Here is a 20,539-nt window from a genome sequence, read left to right as displayed (position 1 = left end):
CGGCGAGGGCAGGATTAGACGGGGCTTGTCAAGACTTGGGACCCTGAATGCAAAGGCCTTGACTGCCGATAAGCTGCTTATCCCCGCACTGCCTGAGGCTTGGTTAAACTGAGTTTAAGTGAATTTGAACGAAGGCTGAGAGGAGACCTCAGAGAGCGGTACTGATGGGAGGTCCACCCGGAGAGTAGCTGCACATTATGGAAAGTCACAGGTCTACTAATGCTCGCCCAATAATTTTAAACAGATGTAAAATGGTGGACACCATGGATATGCTCGTCAAGCTTTCCCTTAAGTGCATCTACGCTATTCACCTCCACCACTTCCTGATGTTGCGAGATCCACATTTTCACCACTCTTTGGGTAATGAAGTTTCTCCTGAATTCTTTACTGGATTTAACTTCTTTTAAAATTACTTCATGGAATGTGGGCATCGCTGCCTAGGCCAGCATTTATTGCCCATCCCTAATTACTCTCATTCAGAGGGCATGTTTAAGAGTCAACCATGTGTTGCTGTGGGTCTGGAGTCACATGTAGGCCAGACCAGGTAAGGGCGGCAGATTTCCTTCCCTAAAAGGACATTAATGAACCAGATGGGTTTTTTACAACAATCAACAATGGTTTCATGGTCATCATTAGACTTTTTTTAAAAATTGCAGATTTTTACTGAATTCAAATTTCGCCATCTGCCGTGGTGGGATTCGAACTCTGGTCCCCAGAGCAATACCACTATGCCACTGCCTCCCCTCGCCTTTAATAGCGACTGTTGAATATTAATGGCCCCTGGATTTAGATACCCCACAACGGAAACATCTTTACATTTATCTTATCAAACCACTTGACCACTTTAAAGACCTCTACTAGGGCCCCCACTCACTAGGCAAAAATAAGCCCCAGCCTGTTAAGCCTTTCCTGGTAGTTACAACCTCTCAGTTCTGTAAATCTCTCTTTTCGAGCCTTCTCCAATGTGCCTACATCCTTTTTTTTTCCTGATATGGGCATCGGAGCTAAAACCTGGAAATAGGATGCGGGACAGCAGAAGCTCAGGAGGAGAAACGAGAGGTCGAAGACCTCTGCTTGCGCTGCCTCTCAACTCACATGGAGGCCGAGTGCAGGGTCGAGAGCCTCAAGTCAAGGCTGCATCGAGTCGGCGCTTTGTCGTCCGTGGGTGACACAAACCCGTCGGCATCGTCATCCAGTTGATCCAGGAAGCTCCGAATGGTGAAGACCGGCTTCCCTGTAACGGCAAAGTCAGTTCTGGCATTGCAGTCATCTTCAGAGCCATCCTCCTCCTCCTGAAGAACAAAACCGCAAGGCCCCGGTTAAGACACCATTTACACCATACCGTGCCATTTGCTCTGCTAATTTTCCACGCTCCCCTTCTCACTGGAGACCTGGGCTCCTCCCTGCGATAGGCCCATTTCTCACCCGTGACCCTCGGCAGGGAGTGGAGGCTGCACATGTGACCAAGACAGGTGGTGGAGCCTTGTGCCGTCCTGGGTCTGTGCGACTTTGGGCCAAACTGACCAGTGCTTTTCACACCTGGGGCATAGACAGCCTCCAGGACAAAGCACATTCTCGAAAGGAAATCCTGCAAAGCAGAAAAGTAAACCACAAAAATGGAAAGCAACTTTTTAATAGTGCGATCAACAGGCTTTTCATTGGTTTAATCTATTTTCAAGGAACAAATTTAAAACAGAACACCAAAGCAAGACTAAAAATTCCACTCTCGCCCAAGACCAAATGCACTCAGTACACACAAGCTGAAAACTGACAATCTTGTGCATGAATGGTATTTAACAAACCTGTGCACAATGCTGTAAACTGGCTCAGGTTTTGACTATAGAGACTTCACACTGAGGGGGAGTGGGGACATTGTTTAAGGAGCTGTTTCTCCTTTCCCTGGCATTGACTGGCATTCGTGGCCTAATGCATGGCTTGAATCCAGGCTTGCAAAAGTTCAGGTTCGGCAGAGGGCTTAAGCTTCGTCTCCCCCACATGTAAAGGGTGATAGACGTTTGGAACTCTCTTCCACAAATGGCAACTGATGCTGGGATCAATTGTTGATTTTAAATCGCAGGCTGATAGGTTTGTGGTCACCAAAGGTGTTTAGAGACATGGGGGGAAAAAGGCAGGTACGTGGAGTTAGATTGCAGATCACCACAATCTCGGACAGCACAGGCTTGAGGGGCTAAATGACCTCGTCTAGTTCATAAGCTCACTCCTTTAGATCTGTACACATCAACATTAAAAATCAGTTTGGATGGGTTGGTGAAGGGATTTAAAAAGAAAAATTAATGCTTGGGATGTGGGCATCATTTACTGCCCGATCTTACTTGCCCTTCTGAAGATGGTGGTGTGGCCTTCTCCTTGAAGTGCTACAGTCCATGTGCACTCCCACAGAGTCAAATGTGGAGTGCCAGGATTTTGATCCAGTAATAATGAAGGAGCGGTGACACCTGTCCAAGTCAGGAGGGTGAGAGACTTGAAGGGGAACGTGAAGGTGAGGGAATTCATATATGCCTGCTGCCTTTGTCCTCCAGGTGCTGACGGTTGTAGGTTTGGGCGGTGCAGTCAAAGAAGCCTTGGTGATTCGCTGCAGTGCATAATGCACAGCACTCAGATGGTGGAGGGAGTGAATGTTTTATCTAGAGACCATTGCCAGGATAGGGAAATGGCATGGGCAAATGCGATTAGTGCTATTGCCTTGCATGCAATGTGAATACCAAGGACTGGTTGGGGCAAAAATCCTATTTCCATGTTACTTAGCAACACCAAATGGCCTTTCGGCCTCTCGGGCCTGATTGACCATTCAATGAGATCATGGATGATCCGTACCTCAGCTCCATTTACCTGCCTTTGCAACAAATTCCTTGAAATGTTTTTAATTGGGTAAGGGTTTCAATTGTCTCAGCATCCACAGCCTTCTGAAGGAGGGGAGAGCAAGTCCCGGATTTCCCCTGCTCGCTGTGTGAAAAAGTTCCAGTCTTCCATGTCACTCCGGTAGGGCAATGGCAGGGTCCGGAATACTTACACAGCCCATTTGCTTGGATATGTTTCCTGGATGAAACTTTTGGAAGAATTTCAGAATTTGTCCTATTTAAAGCTGCCTCCCCTCCGTTCGAAGTAAACAAAACCACCCAAGCCCACACCAGCCAATTTTACCAGCGGTTAATGTCCATCATCCCGTACAAACTAAATTCTTCATAGTGTCAGCTTTTACAATTTGTACTTGTACAGTCAAAACTCCCAGAGCTTTAATGACAAACTTTCCATCTATAAGTGATGCCCCTCGCTTGCCCCCCATCACTCAAGCTCATCTGCCTGCTGGTGTCTTAGGAGGTAAAATGACTCATGTTTCATCTGGTGTAGAAACTCAGTTCTGTCCCTGACCCTTCAGCCCTACCCAAAAAACACAAAAAAAAGTCATAGGAGTGTTCAAAAACATCTCATGAAGTGACGAGAAAATTCTACTGTGAAATTTTATTCCCAATGTGGAATATGCTAAATTAGGGAGATTATGACTTGACACACTAATATATGCTGAATGGTTTACTTATAGAATCAAAAGAATCTTAAAGCACAGAAGGAGGCCAATCAGCCCATCACGCCTGTGCTGACTCTTTGAAAGAGTTATTCAGTTCGTTCACTCCCCAGCTCTTTTCCCCATTAACCTGCAATTTTTTACTTTTGAGTATTTGTCCATTGCTCTCTTGAATGAAAGTTATTACTGAATTTGCTTCCATTACTCTTTCAGGCAGTGCATTCCAGATCCTAACAAGTCACTCCAAAAAAAGATTTTTTCCCATCTTGGCTCTGGTTCAGTTGCCTATTACCTCAGCCTGGCCCTTCTGGTTAATGATCACTGCAAGCAGTTTCTCCTTATTTATTCTACCAAGACCCCTCCTGATTTTGAACCCTTCTATTAAATTTCCCCTTTACTTTCTCTGCTCCAATGAGAACAGAGAACAAAGTTACTCTAGTCTCTTTATGTAACTGACGTCCCTGATCATTGATGCAACTCTAGTAAATCTCCTCTGTACTCTGTCTAAGGCCTTGACATTCTTCTGTGCTCAGAATCTGATATGGTTCCCCAGTCAGGGCCTAATCAGTGATTTATAAAGGTTCAGCATAGCGCCACACCTCAAAAAACTAATCACGGAAGAGGCCAATTAAAAAGGTACTCGCTTAACCGAGCTACTGTAAAACTGTGCGAGTCACACCCTGTTTAATGGCTATTTGTTCACCAAAAACTCTTTGGGACACAAAGGTGCGTGCAACCGCTATGCCCGATTTTACAGGCGATGACATTCCAAATACCAACTGAACACTGAAGATCACAGCAAACTCTCCTGGGGCTGTGCCAGCAGTGTGGCAAAAATAGCAAAAGCTAATCCTTCAGAGGTGACGACTGAGGGAGTCCCGAGTTTCAGCACTTGTGTAGCAACCACAAGCCCACATTTCACTGCATGCTACCAGTGCTGCCGAAATGCCAGTGTCTCACCCTGGATGCAAGCGGTTGAGAATGCCATTCGGATGTGGGGGGGCGGTGGGGAGGGTGGGGGGTGGGGGGGGGGGTGGTGGGGGGGGGGAAGAGAGAGAGAGAGAGAGAGAGAGAAGGATATTCACTGTCAATGTAACCTACCCCGCCACATGACACTTACTGGCAAAGAACTCACAGGGTACTTGGCATTGCCGGCCCAAAAGGACATCAGCCGACACCTGGCCCGATTGGCAGACTGAACGCAATCGGATCAGTGCAAGCTGCTTTCCAACAATAAATATCTTCTCTCCAAGAGGTCAGCCCCCGGGGGAGAAAACCGTGTACTTAAAGAGCATAATGGAGAATTCTCTTCCACTTTATCTGCTTTAACCACAAACTGACGCACAAGATTATTCTTTTTTTTTGAAGAATTTCTGCGCAGCAAACAAAGCAATTAATATTTGTAGGCAAAAAGTAAATGGGTTAGTTTCTTGGTGGGGGGTGGGGGGGGGTGGGGGGGTGGAGAAAAACCAAAACAGGCAAACCACACACCGAACCCCCTGGAAATCAGTCGCTGGCCTCAGTGAGCAGAGAGCTGCACCATGATGCTACATCCATGATGTGAGATTTACTGCCTTTAATATTTAATGCAGTGAAAAGCAGCAGGACAGAACATGCCTGCAGGAACCTTTTTTGCGGTTTGACTATAGAGAGGAACATTAGTCTGTGCTAGAATGAAGTGTGCTCGGCAATGCAGAATCAACACCGACTTGCATTTACTTATGCAGGCACCTTGAATGTAATAAACGTCACAAGACATTTCGCAAAAGCAAAATTTGACACCAAGCCACTTAAGGAGATCAAGGGGCAGCTTTTAAGGAGTGTTTTAAAGAAGGAAAGTGAGGTGGAGAATTGGAGAGGTCTACGGAGGGAATTCCAGAACTTAGGGACTTAGCAGCTGAAAGCACGACAGATGGGGCCTTGGTTTAAGATCTCATCTGAAAGATGGCACCTCCAACACTGCAGCAGCACCCCCCACCCCCCCACCCCTGCCTCAGCGTGTCTGACAGTGTTTTAGTTTTGGTTTCGGACTCAAGTCCAAGGAGAGGGGCTTGAACCCATGACCTTTTGACTCAAGAGGCGGGAATGCTATCAACTGAGCCAAGGTTAATGCTGAACAAAAATGGTGGGGGTAGGGGTGAAGAGGCAGGGAATAGAGGCTGATTCTTGGTCATCACTTGCCATTTGCATTTTACATTTTAAATAAAAAAAAAAGAGATGAAACAATGCCTTGAATATACTATACACAGGATGTTTTAAAACCTCAAGGCTGTGTGTTATGCTTCACTTTCCTCTGCACTCGACAGAGCAGCCATTTTGCAGGGATGGGATTTTATCATGTGAGAAAGGATCGAATCAATGAGAATAAACTCACTGACACCAATATCCAGCACTGATTCAAAGATCACATCTGTAACACTATAATCAAACAGTAGCTGCACAGAGGGTGCATTTAGTAAGCCTTGACCTGCAGAATGCCCTTACTGACGCTGGTAAGAGCCTGAACACGGATTGGTAGTCCTGCCACCAAATTGGTAACTAATCGGAGATTACGCAGAGACAATCTTAACTCGGAGGTGAGAGGCAGTGAAACCAGCTGCAACTGTTAGACACACTCATGCTCAAGAAAGCTTGAAAAACTGCACACACAAACACAAGGCTCTGGCAAAAAACTCGGACACTGTCTCAACAGTTGGCTTCACCACAACACATGCACTGTCCCTTAGGGCAGCCCAAACCACAAGATGGAGGACAGGAAAAGGCTGGATTTTGACAGATGTACCTGGGGCCAAGAAATAAATTTCATAGGTTAAAATTTTTTTTAAAATTGAGAAAAAGGAGAGAATTCCTTAAAAAGTTGGCTGAATTTTGCTGGAGGCCAAGGCTGGGTGGGTGGTTTGGTGGCAGGTGGCGCAGTTGTGGAGGAGGGATTCAGGAGCAGTGTATTCTGCTCCTTTACCAGCCACAACCAACTCCCTTCCCTGTTGGTGCCTGGCACAGTGACAGTGCAAGCTGCTTTGCTGTTCGTTGCACCCCGCCCCCCCCAAATTAAATTGGACCTGGGAGAGGAATTATTTCTTCTAAAGAGACAACCTAGAGAAATTATTGCTAGTGACAAATCTTAGTTGATTGAATCTTGCCACTTTACACCTTACCAGGGAATTCTCTACCTAAGAGGTCTGTTTGCTCAGTTGATCAGTATATTCAAGGCTGAGATGGATAGGTTTTTGGGCACTAGGGGAGTTGAGGGGAATGGCAATAGGGTGATAAGTGGATCTGATGTAGGAATTCAGCCATGATCTTATTGAATGGCAGAGCAGAGAGGCCCAAAGGCCTACTCTTGCTCCTATTTGTGTTGTCTAAAGGCTTTAATGTTTAGTCATTGTGCCCAATTTCATCAATTTTCACTAAAAAGAAGCATTTATTAATAATTTTACTTCAAGAAATGAAAAATCTCTTGAGCTACTCCTCTGCAGCATTACGATAGGCAGAGTTCAGGAAACCACCCAGGTTGCTTCACCCTGGTGACAATCTTCTGCAGGTAAGGTACTCTATTGTAGGGAAATCAGGACAGCTCAAACAAGCATCGGCAGCACTCAAATCCAAAAAGGACCAGGTGTTTATAACTCCACCAGCAAGGAAACTTACTTGATAAAAGAACTGTAGAGTGTTACATCATTTAAATACCTCAAAAGTGAACATTATTCGACATCCATCTTAAGCACTGTTAATGAATTTAGTTCAAGAAATAAATAAAAAAATTGTTTCAAACGCTCTACAGTTGTTTCCAGGGGTTGGGGATGGGCAGGGGAGATGGATGGAGCGACCAGCCCCTCCCTTCTCCTCCGCCCAAATCCACTGGGACATGTCAAATCAGCATCTTTTCACTCTTCCTGTGCTTTGATTAAAGGGGTCATTAAGAAGCCGTTGCAAATCAGATCAGGTTAGAGATGGTTTGTCAACATTAATGATTCTCAGTGTTTTGCTGGCAGGGCGTGTAATCATTCCGCGTGGTAACAATCAAGGAAACCAACAAGGATTGGAACGTCTGCAGAAATCAGTGATTAGTCAGCAGCGGAGGCGGGGGTGGGGGGGGGTGGTGTGGGTGGGGGAGGTTTTCACCTTTAAGTCCTCGATGAAGGAAGCTGTTTCGCCCTCGATTATTGGCTGCAGCAAAGGGCTTCGCCGCTTGCTCGAAGGGGAACCCTGTGGTGGGTGTTAACAAGCTGGTTACATTTGTTCAGGCCAACAGCAGACCTTATTGTCCGTCCCCAACAGTAACACGACCCGCTAGCACTACAACCCACGCGGAGTTCCCGTCACACTCAACTCACTACTTACAATGACAGGGATGGTGGTTGCCCGCGACAGGATCTGCTTCACCAAGCGATAGCGATCGTACAGCGGCTTCATTATCTGCCTCTCGGTCTTTGTGACCTGAAAATAAGCAGCGGTGTCAGGTTTCAGAGTCTGGAGATCACCGCCGTCCCTCAAGAAATGCAGCCACATGTTAAACGGGATGGCACATAAAACGCCAGTTGAGAAGCATTCGGTCACCCAGTGAGCTTGGCATTTAACAAATCAAAGGGTTCCTGTCAGGAGGCAGAGAGTGACAATTTCTCTGCTTGAGAGAAACTACAGTTTCCTGAGGCCTGGCAAGATTTCAGAGAACCTTTTAAAGAAGTGATTGCAGGATTAATCCTTGTGGGGGGGGGGGATTAATTGATTAAAGTCCTCAGGAAACGGCCCAGTCTCCATTAGGAGCAGTGTTTGGCTGACATGTTAAAAACCGCGCAGCCAATATGGACTAATTGCATCCTGTAGAGTTTCGTTCTAGGAGGGTCCCACTGTGCCAGGCTGAGGGGTGACCGGGACATGGGCAGGGCTTCCTCAGCTACTCACTCTGCCATCTCCTACACCTTGGACACAGCCAAGGGGGGGTTGGACGGGAGAATGCCCTGGCTTCACCATGCCAACCAGGGGGAGGTATCAACTCTGCATGTCATTGAAAAACAGGCGATGGGCATTTGACCGCCTGTTTTCCCATCTCTCCTGCGTTTACCGTTCTGTCAACTTCAATGGAAGTTAATAAAATTGGAAGAGATGAGAAACAGACTAACAATTACAGGTTATCCTCATTTTTAACATTTTTAACACCCAGTGGCATGGAGCTCAGAATGGACGGTGTGGCAACAGCTAAGTTAGGCTAAACTTGTACAGAAGCTTGGTTAGACCACACTTGGAGCACTGTGCACAGCCTGACCTCCAAGTAATAAAAATGAGGTAGAGGCACTGGGGGAGGTGCAAAAAGATTCTTTTTTTAAACAAATGTGATACCAGAATCGAAAAGTTCTAATTAAGAAGCTGGAACTCTTATCGATAGATGGGTGCACTGATGGAGGTCCTTACAACTCTCATTGAGTTTGATGGGCTAGATGCAAAAAATGCATTTCCACTACTGTGGGGAGATGGGGGGCCGGAGTCTGAAACAAGGAGCCAAAAATTTCTAGATAGTTACCAATAAATCCAATAGGGAATTCACAGAAAAATTCTTTACTCCAGAGAGCAGTGAGTGCATTGAGAGTTGGAGGTGAATAGCGTAGATGTATCTTAAAAGGAGGTTACATAAGTTCTCGATGGAGAAAGGAATAGAAGGGTATGTTGATGGGGGTGAGGCAAAGTAGGGCACGAGGCTGTTTTTGTAGAACATAAACACTGGCAGAGACCAGATGGGCTGAAAGATCTAGTGCTGTGTTGCAAATTCTACTTAAAGAACACTTACAGGCCGCCCGTGTATGCTCTCGTAGTACAGAAGGCCCTTCTGCAGGGCCACTTTCTCGCTAGCGATCTCCTCTCGCGTCATATCCTGTTCGGAGAGAGACCGATATCTTAAATGATTAGACTACCGGAGCAACAAGATGTCAACCATCAACTCTAAGTGAGGGGCTGAGGGAGGGGTGGAAGGGGGAGTTGGGTCTTTGCCCAGTAGTGCAAAAGATGGCAACAGAGAGGGAGAATGCCTATGATTTCACACTGCGCGCCATTTACTTTCCCGGCTCAGCTGGAAAAAGAAAATTTGCCCCGAGGTAAAACGGAAGCCATTTTTGCTTTGACAGTGGAGGCCCGACTTCAACACCCACCTCCCCCGGCTGTGGCTCCCGCAACATTGCAGAACCAGGCTTCATGGCAGAGGCAGCAAGATCCGATATCGGCCAGGGAATGCGGGGTTGCGGGGATGGGGGCCGTCGTCCGATCATTCTCGTGGCCACAAAACTACCCGGAAGGATTTCACAAATTCTCTCTCTAGTCCTTCCTGTGGGCCAAGGTTATCATGGGGTCATTCATCTGGCTAGCGGGACGTTATCACTGCTGGTGATCAAAGCTGTGCCACACTGGCACGTCACTTCTCATTACCCAAAGGTACATTTATACGGTGCCAGGCTCCATAAGACCATAAGACATAGGAGCAGAAATTAGGCCAATCGGCCCATCGAGTCTGCTCCGCCATTCAATCATGGCTGATAAGTTTCTCAACCCCATTCTCCCCCCTTCTCCCCGTAACCTTTGATCCCCTTACCAATCAAAAACCTATCTATCTCGCTCTTAAATACACTCAATGACCTGGCCTCCACAGCCTTCTGTGGCAATGAATTCCATAGATTCACCACTCTCTGGCTAAAGAAGTTTCTCCTCATCTCTGTTTCCCTTTACTCTGAGGCTGTGCCCTCGGGTCCTAGTCTCTCCTACTAATGGAAACATCTTCCCCACGTCCACTCTATCCAGGCCTTTCAGTATTCTGTAAGTTTCAATCAGATCCCCCCTCATCCTTCTAAACTCCATCGAGTATAGACCCAGAGTCCTCAAATGTTCCTCATATATTAAGCCTTTCATTCCTGGGATCATTCTCGTGAACCTCCTCTGGACCCTCTCCAAGGCCAGCACATCCTTCCTGGGATATGGGGCCCAAAATTGTTCACAATATTCGAAATGTGGTCTGACCAGAGCCTTATAAAGCCTCAGCAGCACATCCCTGTTTGTATATTTTAGTCCTCTCGAAATAAATGGCAACATTGCATTTGCCTTCCTAACTACCGACTCAACCTGCAAGTTAACCTTAAGAGAATCCTGGACTACGACTCCCAAGTCCCTTTGCACTCCAGATTTCTGAATTCTCTCCCCATTTAGAAAATAGTCCATGCCTCTACTCTTCCTACCAAAGTGCATGACCTCACACTTCCCCATGTTGTATTCCATCTGCCACTTCTTTGCCCATGCTCCTAACCTGTCCAAATCCTTCTGCAGCCTCCCCGCCTCCTCAATACTACCTGTCCCTCCACCTATCTTTGTGTCATCTGCAAACTTAGCCAGGATGCCCTCAGTTCCTTCATCTAGATCATTAATGTATAAAGTGAAAAGTTGTGGTCCCAACACTGACCCCTGCAGAACTCCACTAGTCACCGGCTGCCATCCTGAGAAGGACCCCCTTATCGCCACTCTCTGCCTCCTGCCAGACAGCCAATCTTCTATCCATGCTAATACCTTGCCTCTAACACCATGGGCTCTTATCTTACTGAGCAGCCTCCTGTGCGGCACCTTGTCAAAGGCCTTCTGGAAGTTCAAGTAGATAACATCCATTGGCTCTCCTTTGTCTAACCTACTTGTCTAACAGATTTGTCAGGCATGACCTCCCCTTGATGAAACCATGCTGACTTTGCCCGATTTTACCATGGACTTCCAAGTATTCTGAAATCTCATCCTTAATAATGGACTCTAAAATCTTACCAACGACCGAGGTCAGGCTAATCGGCCTGTAATTTCCCGTCTTTTGCCTCACTCCCTTCTTAAACAAGGGGGTTACATTAGCGATTTTCCAGTCCTCTGGGACCCTCCCTGACTCCAGTGATTCCTGAAAGATCACCAGTAATATCTCTTCAGCTATCTCCTTCAGAACTCTGGGGTGTAATCCATCTGGTCCAGGTGATTTATCCACCTTCAGACCTTTCAGTTTTCCTAGCACCTTCTCCTTGGTAATGGTCACCACACTCACCTCTGCCCCCCGACTCTCTTGAACTTTGGGGATGTCATTCCTGTCTTCCACTGTGTCTCATCTCAAATCACTCCACAGTCAATGACTCTCAGTCAGTGGTGTAAGGAAGGAAAGTGCAGCAGTCAAGTTAGTGCACAGTAACACCCCACCCAGAGCAGATAATCTGTTTTTAGGCGATGTTAGAGGCAGAACTCTTCCAACTCCTTTCGGACACCCAAAAAAGGCAGGTGGGGTACCCGATTTAACATCTCATCCAAAGGACAGCACCTCTGACAGTGCAGCACTCCTGCAGTGCCGTACTGGGAGTGTCAGCCTGGATTACGTGCTCAAGTCTCCGAAGTGGGACTACGACCCCATGACCTTCTGCCTCAGGAGCTGAGGGAGCTACTCACTGAGCCACAGCTAACATGATGGCAGCGCTGGACCATCATCAACGTCTTGGTTACCTTGATATCTTCGGGGCGCGCCACCTCGGCCCGCTTGTCCTGCAGCTTCTTCAGGATGGTGTCGAGCGTCACGTCCACCGCTGGCTTCTGCGCCTTCTCCGCCACCTCCTGCTTCTTATCCTGTTCCTTCTCCGGCCCCTTTTCGAGACGTGAGCCGAAGCTCTTCGGGAGGGTGTTGCTGCGCTGCCTCATCTGGGGGACAACACCTTCCTCGGAGACCTTCAGTTTTGTCTCTGTCAGAAGCACACGGGGAGAAAAAATAGTAAGATCGAGCGGCAAAAATGGCCTCACCTCAGCTGATGTCCTGGATAAACTTTTAAAAATAAAAGTAAGTTTTGGCTTTGAAGCAACTTTAAACAAGGCAAACAGCCTCCTGCTTTTTTAAAAAAAAAATGTTAACAACATCCCATGGGAGCTGTCAAACTTAATAACTTAATACATCTTTTATGTAGCTGAAAGTCCAAGAAACAGCAAAGCTTTCACAAAAGCAAAATACTGCAGATGCCAGAAATCTGAAATAAAAGCAAAAACATGCTGGAAATACTCAGCAGGAGTCAGGCAGCGTTTGTAGAGAGAGAAAGAGAGTTAACTTTCCGAGTCCACATGACTCTTCTTCAGTCAAATGGGCTCGAATCGTTAACCCTGTTTCTCCCCACAGGTGCTGCTGACCTGCTGAGTATTTCCAGCATGTTTTTTATTTTTATTAAAAGAGGTTGCTTTCTGTTCATATTTTGGAGAGAGGGAGAGAGCGAGCGAGGACGAGAAAGAGAGAGGGTGAGTCTGCTGAGATCACGGGAAGTGAATCACTGAAGATGGAAACTCAACAAAGTTTGAGGATTTTGGCATTAGGCTGTTTAACTGGCTACATCGAGAGTACAACAGGAGAAACAGCTTGTGGAGTTGATCCTCTGGGAAACAGTTGGCAGTACAGCGAGAACTGGACAAATTGTACCAGGATAGCACACGTCAACTGGTTAACGTGCGTTCCAGTAGTCATTCTTCACCAGAAAAACAACAGCTTGCATTTACTTAGCACCTTTAATGCAGGAAAACATCTCCAGGCGCTTCACAGGAGCGTAATCAAACCAAAGATTTGACACTGAGGGACAGGTGCTGGTCAAAGGTGGTTTTAAAACAGACATCTTGAAGGAGGACAGAGAGGTAGAAAGGAGGAAGAGGTTTAGGGAGGGAATTCCGAGGTGAAACAGCCACAAACCTACCTTTCAGCTGCTTGCGAAGCTTTGCGAGTTCATTCATCCATTTCAGCACTTCTGGGTTTGTGGCTTTGTCACTGTGTGAAGGCTGAGGACAGATAAAAAAAAAAATCAATAATGATAATAACTCCTGGTTAGCAGAAACTGAGGAGGAGACTGCTGCAAGGAGAAACAAGGAGATAACGAGAAGAAAAGACTTTTCTTCATTAGCCTGGGTTCCAAAACATGAATTAAAAAGGACAGCTGCACATGGCACCAGTGGGCAGGCTGAGCGAGCCCTGACAAAGCAGGTAGGCCAAAATGTCTGTGCTGAACCAGATGACCTCAGTCATGGCACCAGTTAGAACAAAACTACTGTCCTGAGTTTTCCAGGGAGGGCAGGAGGTGGGAAGATGTGGGTCAGCTCCTGACCACTTTTCAGTTTCCCTCTTCACCTCCCAACAGCCTACTGTTGTCCACTGTCTAGACTCAATAAAGAAGGTGTAGGTGTTAGGGAGGGTTTTCGTGGCAGAAGTAGTAGCGACTCTACCTCTGGGCCAGAATCTCCAGGTTCAAGCCCCATTTCACAGTGTGGAAGAGCAGGTTGATCATCAGCCTGTAAATCCTTCCAGTATGCCTGACAACAGGCAGTAAGAGTGGGAGAGTTTCCTGGTCAGCCAGACTGCAGAAGGCAACGGCAAACCACTTTGCCAAACATAATCATGGACCAATCCAATGGAAGTCCATGGCCACCAATGCCCTCTTAGGACATGGTACCTGGAGGAGGTGGTGGTGTTGCTAGGGCCACTAACTCTGGCTCGATGACATGACCTTCCACCTCCAACGACACTGCCCAGTCAAACAGCATTGCTGCCCCACCAGATCTCCAATAGCTTTCACAAGTGTTCAAACAAAATGCAAAAGAAAAAACCTTTAAAAAAAAATCGCTCCTATAATTTTTCTTGGGGAGATTAATATTTAATTCCCATGGGCTCCAGGGGTATCCTGGAATGCTGGCGATGTTACTTTGTACCCGAGATGAGAAAACCATTTTGCATTCTGTCACTATCGCAGCTATAGAAACCTTCAGCTTGGGTGATGTCAACTCAGTTCGGACATGTGGAATCTTATGCTGATTCCTCATCCTTAAAACGGGCTTGTGATATGGTTATGTCTGGCCCTCAAAGTGATCGATTTATCACCCTGATGTTGACATTAATCCTGTAGGTAAAGGTTAAGAGTAACCCTGTTGACACAGCCAGGGCTGGTAAAGCTATCCTCACTTCCCAGGATTGACGGTGTGCATCATAGTTGGAATTGTTCCCTCACTTGCTAGAATAAATGCCAAGAGGCATGGTGTAGCTTTATTAGTGGTAATGTCAGCACAATGTTCCAATGGCTGCCATACGCACCCTGCAGTACAATGCTCTTGTGATGTCTTGAAAGGCATTATTTATAACTGTACAACAAAGCTCCAATAATTCCCTCCCCCCCAACAAAGGATTTTTGAAACCTGACTTACGCGGTATCTTCTCTCTTCCTCAAATTTCTCCTCAAACCTCCTGATCTTCTTCTTCAAGTTCTGGATTCTCCGGGTCATCTGCGCTGGTGTCAGCTCCTCCCTCTCGTCGTCATAGGAACCGAGGGATGAGCTCCGGCGCCTGCCAATATCAGAGCAAGAGCCTGCTCACGTTAAACTGCGCCGCACTACAGTCTGCCACAAATGTAAACCAACAAGCACTGAATGTTTTTCTTGAGGAGTGATCATCAGCAACCACCACAGTGAGGAATCATGGAAGCTTAATGCACAGGAGGAAGCCATTTGCCCCATCTTGCCGGTGCTGGCTCTTTGAGGAAGCCAGTAGTGACCATGACAGTAGTGTCAGTAATGGTGACCATGAAACCATCATCAATTGTTGTAAAAACCCATCTGGTTTACTAATGTCCTTTCGGAAAGGAAATCTGCTGTCCTTACCTGGTCTGGCCTACATGTGATTTCGGACCCACAGCAATGTAGTTGACTCTTTGTGTGTTGAAATGTGCGTTCCTGTGCTGTCAATTCTATGTTAAGAAGCTTCTGTGCAGTCATGTCAAAGCAGGACAGTCACTTGGACTCTGCTGGTGTTCCAAAAGCAAGGCTTGTCATGCTGCGTCACCCATCCCTGAGCGTGGTACAGATACTCCATGCACGTGGACAGAATTGGTCAGGGGGGGGCTTCACTCCACTGACCGCAATCAGGGCAGTGTTCGCTTTTCGGAGTTGATCCTAACAGGAACCACAGCCTTCAGACTTCCCTGTGCAGTCCTTTCATTCCCAGGGTTAATACATTCTCTCCTTGCCCCGCACTGTGCTTCGAACCAACTAGTTTTGACCTAAAGTGGCAATTGGGTTTCTGACAACGTTGTGCCACCCTGATTTACACATTAAAGGTGGTCTTACTGCCTAAGAAACACTACACAGTGATATCAGTCCAGTGGTAACAGCTGCAGTGGGCTGATCGCCAGGCTTGATGGTCACTTTGAGACTGGCTACCTCTCCTGCCCAAACTTTGGCAGGTTAAAACTGACCCCCTTGTTTTGAAGTCTGTTCTAATTAACTGAGGTTATAAATTCTACAACCGGAAAAAAAAACAAGCTAAATTGACAGAGACTTCAAGAGATTGTCATTGAGGGTGGATCATGAAACCAAACCCCTCCCCCCCCGCACTCACCTCATGAAGGAATGGGAATTAGGGGGCGATGGGGGCACTTCTGTATCATTGAGGAACTGCTGGCTCTGACCATATGCGTAGAAACGAGGAGACAACATGGGGTCAGAGTCTTCTTCCAGCAGATGGCGAATCAGTCGACCGGCCTGTGGTGACACACTGGCTTCCTCGGGCTCTGCATCTGGACTTTGCCACACTGGGTGTGCCGGGATAGGATCTGGAATAACAACAACAACAACAACAGGCCATGCTGTTAAACCTTTCTCTGTTACTGCTGAGTGCCTCTGGTCACCATTTTCTGGCTTGTGAACCACAATGTGAAATCAAATCCCTGCTTTTAGCCTCAACGCACACATTTCATGCAGGAACTTGGGGGTTCAATTCTGGGCTGGATGACCATCTTCTCCTCCATACTCTCCTAAAATGTATCTTTGTGTGCACATGCATAGAGGTGTGACTGTGTGTATGTGTGTGTGTATGTATGTATGTTTATCTGTTTGTGTATTGGTCTGGGTGTGTGTGTGTGTGTGTGTGGCTGGGTGTCATCTTATGTGTGCCTGTGCCATTTACAATTATTATTGCACTATACTGAAGCTAGAAACCGAAATCTCACACCTTAAGTAGGTGATTCACGATGCAATCCCGGACTCATTCCATTTACGGGAGAAATCTCCAACACAGCTATCTATGCAAATTATATGACATCTTTCACTCAGAAATTTAAAGTTTAAAAAAAAAATGCAAATAATGGAGGGCACAGTGCCACAGGGGTTCTGTCATTCCAGATTTTTTTTTTATTTTAAGCAAACTACACGCCATTAAAAATAGGCTTCATCCGCACAATTCTTTGAACATAAACATGGGTTCAGATTGATAACTAGCTCACTAGGCAGGGACAAATAAATCAAAAACTCAAAAGCTTTCAGCCAGACTAAAGTAGTAAAATAAACTATTAGATAATAATAATAAATAATAATAATGTTGTTACTTCTAGGAAGCATTTAATCGATCAATATCACAGACTGTCTGGACATTGGTGTAGAAAGAGCATCTTGTGCATGACATGACATGATACACACAGATTTACCTCCCCACTCCTTGCCCTCCGACAGGCCAGTCAGGTCCAAGCGAGGGATCTCCAGGGGTGCACTCCCCTCTGGCGTGGCTGCTTCGGGACTCCTTGGTGCTTTGGCCATGTCGCTCTGATTTGCAGACTCCAGGATCTTCATGGTCGAATTCTGCAACCCGCAAAACGAGACGATATTTTAAAAAAAAATCAGTCGATTGCAGAAGAAAAATAAAAGGCGGTGGAAAAAATTCTGGAGACCAACGCAAGTGGGAGAGGCTGAAACTCCTCTCCGCTCGCTCAAGTTGGAAACATGTACACCCCACACCCAAAAACACCCACACACACACACACACAACAAAAAAATCCCCTTTATAAACGGCGTCTGGACCCTCCCACTGCGAATAACCGATGGGCTGAGAGAGATGGGAAGACAGCCCCATCTGCCTTGGAGGCAATGACAGGCAGCTCTTCCCCACCCTGCAGCTTGTTTACATCTAACAGTGCTCGCCATGAGAAGCCACACTCTCTCTCTCTCTCTCTATACCCCTGCTGCTGGGAATAAGTGGCTCACCCCTCGCAGCGTTTAACAGTGAGATAGATGCAGCTGGCAAAGGACTGCTCTCCCTCCCTCTCTCTCTCTCTCTCTCAGCTGTCAAACTGAGAATCAAGGAAAGAATTAAGGGGAGGGGAGGTAGAAAAGAGACCATCGAGACTGCCAGGAGGCTAGTCAATGTGGACTGAGCCTGTACATGCAAAGGACACACACACATACGCACAATACGATTAACGCCTGTAACACTCTCCATACATTTCCTGTCCGACTGAATGAAGCCCGGGGAGGGTAAATAAAGCAGGGGGTTTTTTTTTGGGGGGGGTGGGTGCGTGGAGCTTTATTTATAGAGCAGGGACGTACGTGCGCCCCCACCACCACCCATCCCACCCTCAGCACAAAGCAGTTCAGGGCGCGGGCATTACGTGACTCGTAGAGAGGCACCTTTCAACAAAAGAACGCGCTGCTGTGCGCTGGGGACTCGGTGTCCTGCCTGGCAAGGAGCCAGAGCCCAGAGCCAGGCAAGAACAAGTCAGCTCGCAGCTTGGCTGGGGCTGCACTGCTCAGGAGAGTTGCCGGCCGATTCAGCATTTCATCTTAAAGGAACCCCTTCACTCTGTAACTTGCATCCCACCCACCCTTAAACCCACCCACCCCCACCCCCACCCCCAGTCAGTCGTATCTCACTAGAGAGATATATATAGTTTAATGACACCCCCACCACCCCCTCATTGTGATATATTACATGCAATATACATGAAATTGATGGCAATCCACTGTTTTTAAACTTGTCTCTCAAAATATCTTGAAACCCCTGAGCTTGTAATGGGCAGGGTCACCAGCTCCCCTTGGGGGAGGGGGTCAGGAAAATAAGGGGTATTTCAGTATGAGGGGTGGTATGACTGGGGTAGAGGGGGGGGGGCACAGCTGGGGGGTGTTGGTGAGCCAGGAGGGGGGAGGGGAATTTCAGTATGAGGGGTGGTATGGCTGGGATAGGGGGGGGCACAGCTGGGGGTGTTGGTGAGCCTGGGGGGGTGGGGCGGGGAGGGGTATTTCAGTATGAGAGGTGGTATGACTGGGGTAGAGGGGGGGCACAGCTGGGGGTGTTGGTGAGCCTGGGGGGGTGGGGCGGGGGAGGGGTATTTCCGTATGAGGGGTGGTATGACTGGGGTAGAAGGGGGGGCACAGCTGGGGGTGTTGGTGAGCCTGGGGGGGTGGGGCGGGGGAGGGGTATTTCCGTATGAGGGGTGGTATGACTGGGGTAGAAGGGGGGGCACAGCTGGGGGTGTTGGTGAGCCTGGTTGGGGGGGCGGGGGAGGGGTATTTCAGTATGAGGGGTGGTATGACTGGGGTAGAGGGGGGGCACAGCTGGGGGTGTTGGTGAGCCTGGGGGGGGGTGGGGGAGGGGGTGCGGGGGGAGACAGGAATTGTGAAGTTTTACAGGGTGGGGTGGGGATGCTGGGAAACATGTAGGATAGGGGTAGGTTTGCTTGGGAACCTGCGGGAGGGCATTCTTCATATGATGCGTGACGCTATCATACAACCTGTACCGATACGCTGATACTGCCGGCTCCCTGAGCACCTGCCGGACAGCCCCGCTCACAGATCACCCGAGCTGCCAAAAACCGAGACACCTGCACCGACAAAAAGACTCCAGCAAGAGAGAAATTCCGGGACAATTCGCATCTGGGAAGGCCTGATCAGGGACACGGGCCAAAACCCCGGGTCCCGGGAAGCCCAGGGCACAAGCCGACCCCAGTTAGCGCCCCGACAACAACAACTTGCATTTATATAGCACCTTTGACACAGCCTTCGGTGAGATTTGGGTGTTCTCATCCACGAATCAGAGGAAGTTAGCTTGCAGGTACAGCAAGCTATTGGCATCGCTGCTGGACGCGTCCCTACGCCATCGCACACTCGTGCAATATTTCGGTCAGCGGGCCCGAGCGAGAGTCAGCAGCGCGCCCACCGACAATGAAAAGGCCTACTAAGGCCATTGAAGTTTCAATTGGCAGTGATTTCTGGCTGCCCGTCCATGGTCGGTCTGCCAGGGGCCTTCGGATTTCTGGGGAATCCTCACCCAAGGGCGGGATGAGGTTTCCGATATCAATTTTTAAAAAAAATGTTTGGGCAGAATTTTTACTACCCATATGTTTGGGTGAGGGAGTCCAATGCGTGAACATTTCTTCCTGCATTTTTACACCCTTATTTCTTGGTTTTAAATTCTTCAGCTACTCTGCCTTCAGGGAACTCTCATCGCGCGCTCCCCCATTGCCCGCGCTGATGCCAGCACTCGCCCTCTTCTCACCCTCACCCTGGCACTGCTGAGCCTTTCACGCACGCTGCCCATTAATTGGCCAGCCGGCGTGAAATCGGGGTTGGGGGCCAATCGTGGGCCATTTCCTGGCCGTGCCCGCCCGACGACCTGAAAATCCTGCCCTATGATTCCAAGTGATAATCTGACTGTGGCAGGGTCGCTGTCTCTGGTGCCAGCCTTTTATTTCCAGGTTTTTAGGAACGAAATTCAGAATCTCAAGCTGCCACGGTTGGATGTGAACACGCATTTTCCAGCTTACTCATCTCGTAACATAACCACTACACTACTGCATTGTGTCAACATAAAAGCGGCTGTGTAACTTGGCATACTTTTACAGATCACAAAGTACTCTGGGGATCATGAGCTGCCCGTCGATAATTAGCTTTCATAACAAAAACGTTAGTGTATTTGCTTCATCATATTAAACTCAATTGGAATTTAAACACTTGCAAAAAAAAAAATGAAACAACTTCTAAAGTCAGATAGTCCAGATTACTGAAAAACCCTGCCCGGTGATTGGGCCTGTAAGCGTGAGGTCGTCCAAAACTCTGCTGCCCGTGTCTTGCCTCACACCAAGTCCCATTCCCCTGTCATCCCCATGATCGCTGTCCTGCATCGGCTCCCATTCGAGCGACACCTTGATTTTAAAACGCTCATCCTCGTTTTCA

At 47.7% G+C, this 20,539-nt stretch overlaps 1 protein-coding gene across 1 annotated transcript in view; it reads right to left on the bottom strand.

Annotated features, from left to right (window-relative positions):
- Positions 1-1,091: 1,091 nt before the first annotated feature.
- Positions 1,092-20,539, bottom strand: part of fam13a (family with sequence similarity 13 member A) — a 196,231-nt gene continuing 176,783 nt past the window's right edge. The window contains exons 14-21 of the mRNA XM_078529154.1: positions 17,023-17,173; positions 15,939-16,152; positions 14,750-14,888; positions 13,255-13,336; positions 12,035-12,267; positions 9,324-9,407; positions 7,883-7,978; positions 1,092-1,292 (exon numbers count right to left, since the gene is read on the bottom strand). Of these exons, the coding sequence (XP_078385280.1) occupies positions 1,092-1,292; positions 7,883-7,978; positions 9,324-9,407; positions 12,035-12,267; positions 13,255-13,336; positions 14,750-14,888; positions 15,939-16,152; positions 17,023-17,173 (1,200 nt within the window). The remainder of the gene's footprint in view (positions 1,293-7,882; positions 7,979-9,323; positions 9,408-12,034; positions 12,268-13,254; positions 13,337-14,749; positions 14,889-15,938; positions 16,153-17,022; positions 17,174-20,539) is intronic.

The sequence above is a fragment of the Cetorhinus maximus genome, chromosome 1, assembly GCF_964194155.1.
Source record: "Cetorhinus maximus chromosome 1, sCetMax3.hap1.1, whole genome shotgun sequence".
Lineage (NCBI taxonomy): Eukaryota > Metazoa > Chordata > Chondrichthyes > Lamniformes > Cetorhinidae > Cetorhinus > Cetorhinus maximus.
This window is presented reverse-complemented; position numbering and strand designations above follow the sequence as displayed.